The following is a 5,832-nucleotide window of genomic DNA, read 5'->3' on the forward strand; positions in this document are numbered from 1 at the left end:
AAGACATCATCAATAGTTCGTTAAAAATCATAAATTTTATACAAAATATTTTTCATTGAAAATTTGTTGATCGGAAGTGATTAATAATAATTTCATGTTTTAATCAATAACATTACATTATGAAGACCCTAGGGCTCAATGCATCTAAAATCGTGTATTTAATCACTAAAATTATCACATCGTCAATGAGTGTCATCAGCTATTTTTCTTGGTCTCTCTTTTCCTTGTTGTGGCGTTTTCTTAGACTGGTTGAAACTCTTAAATTTGTGAAATTTGTTCTTATGATCATTGATTAGCATATCCTTCAGACCCTAAAGATCTAAATGAGAAGAATCACATGCACAAGTATCAGAATGGGAAATCATCAATAATTATTGAATCATTAATAATTTTGAGAAAAGAGTTGAAATTAATCCAGTATATTTTCTGAATATTTATTTCATCACCTGATCTTAAAAAAAGGATGGAAATTCTCCAGGGATATTTTTTGAATATTTATTTAAATAAACTATTTTCATAGTTAATTTGTTTCTAGAGAAATTCATCTGCCCTTCTCCTGCGGCCGAGAGAAAAGTTGTGACCTCGCCAAGCGATTCTCGAGCGCTGCAAGATCGAACTGCGGCGGTAAGTGAGTTGCAAAGATTCAGTCTGTAGATTCTACTTGTGGGTTTTCAGTGGAATTACTCCGTGGTTCAAAATTTCGATCTGAGAAACGGGGTTTTGTCGTCCTGGTTTTTATAAAGCTTTGTAAAAGAACTTTAATGGCATTCAGGCTAAATGGGTCAACTTTTCTTGTATTTTAGATGAACACGGTTAGGATGATTGTTTCTTCCGAGCGTGATATCTTAAAAAAAAATCTGTTATTCCGTCGAATTCCTTGGTTTGTCTTCGAACTTCGACAATCAATCATTTGACATTGAAATGTTTATTTGCACTCTCAATTTCCTCCACTTCATTCGTTGGTATTGCGCATTCCCCTCTTGATTATTCTACATTTATCTTCACTCTTTTTTATGTTTTTACTTTTTATGATCGTAGAAACCCAGCATGGCATCAACATCTATGAACAGAAAAGAAGAAGATGGGAGCGAAGATGAATCATCCGAGCAAGGTTATTCATCTTTGGAGGTTGTCCAATTTCTCAGTCCCTTGTTCATCCATATTCGTTCCGCAATTTGTTTTTTCTTCATGGGTTTGCTTATAATTTAGGAAAACGAGCTCGAGAGAAATTTAGCTGATATTCCGTTGGGAGAACTTCAGAAAGTGCGGGCAGATGGGTCCCAATCTATTGCCCAGAGGCGTCTCGGTCAAGGGACAAGAGGAAAAAGAACAAATAAGAACAGGTTTGATTATTTGTTTCTCATATTTATGAGTATCTTATTTCTTGTTGTTTGATTCCATTCATGAGTTTGTAGAAATTGAGAAAATCTTGTTTTTTTTTGTCTTGGTGCTGTTGGAGTGAAGACCGATGGAGATAAGCAGTAAAGCACCAGTGAAGAGGCTAAGAGAAGTGATTCAAGCGCCAAAGAAGGTGTTCTACTGCGTTTACAACACGTGAAATTACTTTCATTTCTAAAATAAATCTTTGGAAGATGATCTCTTTAAAGTTACTTTCACATCCAAGGATAACCTTCTTTGGATCAGCCATAATCATGTCACCATTCCACTTGTTTTTTGGTCCATTAAAAATAATCAGATTCTTGAAACTACTCAAATCGTTGAAAGTTAGGACGAAGCTCCAGATGAACGGAACGAACAATAAGGACTTTTGTGTTGTGATCCCCAATCACTGTTAATGATATTTTAGTCATCTATCTTTATATTCGTTTCTCTTTACGCAGATGTAGCCCTCCTCTAAGGAAAGCTAGCAAGAAGTTATCGAATTTCGCTCGTAAATCCACCCGAGTTCTCTCCCTTCCCCTCCCTTCCAAGATCATCTCCTAACGGAGATGCACCTGAGTTCTTTAATGAACTTTTATTATTCCTATTTGCTTTTCTCAAAGAATGGCCAGATTGAGGATTATGGAAGTGCTTTGATGGACAGAGTTATTATTTGGAAGACAAGATTTGAGAGGATTGAGGCTGGCATAGGACATCATTGAGAGCATAAAAAGCATTTTTTCTTGTCCACCTTTTACCCCTAAGTTGCCAGAAGATTCTCGCTGCCTTGTGGTCTTTTTTAACTTCTAATGTATTCTACGCCAGATCATTTTTATGCTATCATTACACGGGCAGGAGGGGACCGAGCTTTTGTTAATGATAATTTAAACAGTTTTGCCGCTCATTATGGTTTTTTAATTGATAAGAGCCATTTTCAGGAAGTCAGAGATCCTCGATTCGAATCTTTATGTGGCTCCCTTGATACGGACGGGTCAGATGCATTCCCTTTGTTTATGTCAGCACTTTATTGCGTTTTACATTGTGCAGTAATTTACTGCTAAAAGAAACTATCCTACAATAATTTCACATTTAGATTATTGCGTTTCCTGACTGTTATTCTTGGCACTTGGTGAATAACGAATCTGGAGATGGCTTTAGTCTTATTCTTCTCTATTATTGTTTTTTTTGAAGAAAAGTGTTCTTCTCTTTGATGTTCCATTTAATGTGGTAAATTACTGCTAAAAGAAACTTTTGTGCAATAATTTCACTATTAGATTGAAATTATCGTTCTTTGCTGCGTTTCCTGAGTGTAAAGCTTGGCATTTGGTGTATAATGAATCTGGAGATGGCTTTGTCGTTCTTCTCTACGATGTTCCATCCAAAAACTGGCCTACAAAAAATTTTCATTCTATTTCATTGTATTTTCCTACATGGAGATTTCTCTTACAGTTCGTGGATTTTTTCTTTTGGATTGGCAGGTTCAGAAAACGTTACGGATTCCTATTTGAAGTCGAACTCCCCAGCGAGAAGAAGGTGCCTCATCCTCTTACTTACATGTAACCTGTTCATGTTTCTAAACTGATAATTATTTTTTCTTGTTAGAAACTTCAAGCTATGGTGAGGAAATCAAAAGACCCCAGCACGAGAAACGAACTTCAACAGCACATAGACTGGATCGTGAGTTGCATTTTGTGTATCTTGAACAAACCTATGGCTATGCCTATTTATATATCTCTTGTCATGTCCAAAATATTTGTTCACTAAGGGGAAGTAGGGTTTTGCATGATCCCTGGCGGGTCAAGACTCAAGACAGCCGGTCATTACCTGGCCTCTTTTGTGGGTCAGGTTAATTGACCCACAAGCCTTGTGGTCAAACTCACCCTGGTAGTGTTGGGTTGTTGTTAACCCAACCCAAAATTGACTTGACCTCTGACCTGCCCTCTTGGATGGGTCAGCTTAGGTTACCTACGAGTTAGTTGGGCCTTTCCCGATTCGATTAGGGTTTGGCACGTCTGGCTGGCGATGACTTGTGACGTTGACAAATGGCTGACATTTTTCCTTTGATGACGTCAAAGCCACATGTCTGACATTTAAAAATTTTTGCATCAACGTTAGCCATGACATTCCTAACTTTCTAAACTAAAATTGAGCAAAAATAATGATCTACTTTGACGGACCGTGTAGGTTCTTGGATGTCTGCTACATCGTCAACGTCACCGCCAACCGTTCTCTCAAAATTGGTCAAGGTCAACAAAAGTTGATCACGTTAATGTAGCCAGGACAGTAGACACATACCGAGCCCTAGATTCGACCCGAGATCTGACCTGCCCTCATGGACAGGTCGGCGCAATTGGTTGGGCTGAAGCAATCCAAACCCAGGTCAACCCAACCTCTGACCTGTCCTCTTGGGAAGGTCAGGTTAGTTGACTTCCTGGTCAGGTGGTCAAGTTGACCTTGGTTGGGTCAAGTATTTGGGTCAGGAAGGCCGGCTCACCTGACCCCAACCTGCCCTGTTTGAGATGTCGGAGTAGTCGACCCACAAGTCCGTTCGGCGTATCTGACCCAACCCCTGGTCAACCTGATTCTTAACCCGCACTCTGGGATAGGTTGGGTCTGTTGACTTGTCAACCCAGTGCTCGGTGGGGCCCACCCAACCCCCTGACCAAACCCCAACTTAAAGTCAAACCTTGACTCTTTTTGCAAACTATAATCATCAATATTCACCAACTGGTTAGCATTTTTTATACTTTTTAATCCAACTTGCTCAGTTTTTTTCCTCTTTTTGTTTGAATGTGCTATGCTTGTATTTCTATTTGTTTTTCTTGTCGTCTATGTGATGCAGTTCAAGCTTGTCTGATACAGTTAGACTGATCTCACTGTTTGAACTTCATCTATGTGTTCTTTTAGGATAAACAGCTGAAGTCGGCCCCGTCTAAGAATCATGACGCTGAGATCCTTTCGCAACATAAGAAGAAAGAAAGAGAAGCTGCAAAGCAAGGGAAACGCCCGTTCTACCTCAAGAAATGTATGCCCTCTTTGTTTCTCCAGTTCCACTCTTCATTAAAAATCTAATTTAGAAAAGCAGGTTTTATTTCAGAAACCCGGAAATTCATTTCTGGTTACACTTGCCAACATTTTTTCATGTTTTTCCTCTGCAGCTGATATCCGAGAGCGCAAGCTGGTACAAAAATACAATGAATTGAAGGTAATCCTCTCATTACTCACGCATAACTTACTGAAAACCATGAAAATTTTAGAATAATTTGAGTTTGAGCCTAAACTTTGAACTTTCAATTTGACAGGCTTCTGGAAAACTCGACGCGTTCTTGGAAAAGAAGAGGAAGAGAAATGCCTCCAAGGACGCTCGTCTCTTACCTTTCCGGAGAAATCTCTCATCTTCTGCTGAATAGTGGAGAGATAGACGGAAAGATAGATAAATGTTTAGAGAGAGATTATGTGGGGAAATCGTCGCTTTGTTTTTTTTCGACTGCATTTTTCTTAAATTAAATTTAGAATGATACATTAATGATAATATCTGGAGTAATCTATATTTCATAGATTCTTGAATTTTTTCACAACATTCTCCGGACTTAAAAACATTACTATTTCCAGAGTTGAAATACTGCAGATGGGGGAAATTTTTGCTATAATGAACTTCAGTCCTACTGGCCAACAATATAGTGAAAATCAAACTCAAAGTCCATTTTTTTAGGAAAATAAAACTATGATGAATATCATAAGCAACTTGTTAAACAACCAAGTCATAGTTTATATTACTGACAATTGTGTAATAAAAAGATAGAAGCTGAATAAATCTTATTTATGCCACTTCAAAAGCCTTTAATCTGGTGAGTCTAATCAGATCATTAAGGACAGTTCATGCTAGGATTTCTTTATATTGTTTCCATATTTAAGTCAACTCCTATTTAGTTGTTGCTGCACAGCTCCTTATTTATGTTAAGGCAATAAATGTGTTAATATTTCCTATAATGTTTATTAAAGGGTCAAAGTATTCACATGATTTAGGTCTGTGGACTGTGGGAGATTGATTCTGACCATCAGATTGGTTGGTTTCTGTTGTTAGTTGTTGATTATGTGCCCATCTTATTATACTGATTGATTTGTTTGTTTTTAGTATATGCTTCGGGGTTGCATGTTCTTCAATCTTTTCTAAATAGATAAGTGAAATTATGAACCAGAGGAACATAAATTAAAATATATGCCCAAAAAAGAATGATGCTCCTTTCCTTCTGCTGAATATATACAAATATATAGAGAGATGGATGTAAAATAGATAATGGCAAAAAATATAACATTTATTAATTTTCTGCTCCCATTTATTTTCATCAAATTTCAAATGTGATATTCTAAAATTAGACAATGGATGAGAGATTTATGATTTATGGCTCATTATTTATGTTAGCTTTTTCTTGATTTCTTTAAAACGTTGTC

The 5,832-nt window shown here is 37.2% G+C and overlaps 1 protein-coding gene across 1 annotated transcript; it reads left to right on the top strand.

Moving 5' to 3' along the window:
• Positions 1–540: 540 nt before the first annotated feature.
• LOC144715233 (rRNA biogenesis RRP36-like protein) lies at positions 541–4,937 on the top strand. The gene is made up of 10 exons (XM_078590164.1): positions 541–624; positions 1,039–1,128; positions 1,210–1,343; positions 1,465–1,531; positions 2,319–2,371; positions 2,859–2,913; positions 2,983–3,057; positions 4,288–4,405; positions 4,539–4,585; positions 4,683–4,937. The coding sequence occupies exons 2-10, from the start codon at positions 1,048–1,050 to the stop codon at positions 4,788–4,790; spliced, it is 738 nt and encodes a 245-aa protein (XP_078446290.1). The 5' UTR covers positions 541–624; positions 1,039–1,047; the 3' UTR covers positions 4,791–4,937.
• Positions 4,938–5,832: the final 895 nt, after the last annotated feature.

Source organism: Wolffia australiana, chromosome 18, assembly GCF_029677425.1.
Source record: "Wolffia australiana isolate 7733 chromosome 18, ASM2967742v1".
Lineage (NCBI taxonomy): Eukaryota > Viridiplantae > Streptophyta > Magnoliopsida > Alismatales > Araceae > Wolffia > Wolffia australiana.

What these genes read in the sequence shown, in the direction of transcription:
- LOC144715233 (XM_078590164.1), top strand. Translation starts at nt 1,048, where the DNA reads ATGGCATCAACATCTATGAACAGAAAAGAAGAAGATGGGAGCGAAGAT. An exon ending in AAGGTTATTCATCTTTGGAG is followed by an intron (nt 1,129 to 1,209) that starts GTTGTCCAATTT and finishes CTTATAATTTAG; the next exon opens with GAAAACGAGCTCGAGAGAAA. An exon ending in TGATTCAAGCGCCAAAGAAG is followed by an intron (nt 1,532 to 2,318) that starts GTGTTCTACTGC and finishes AGCCATTTTCAG; the next exon opens with GAAGTCAGAGATCCTCGATT.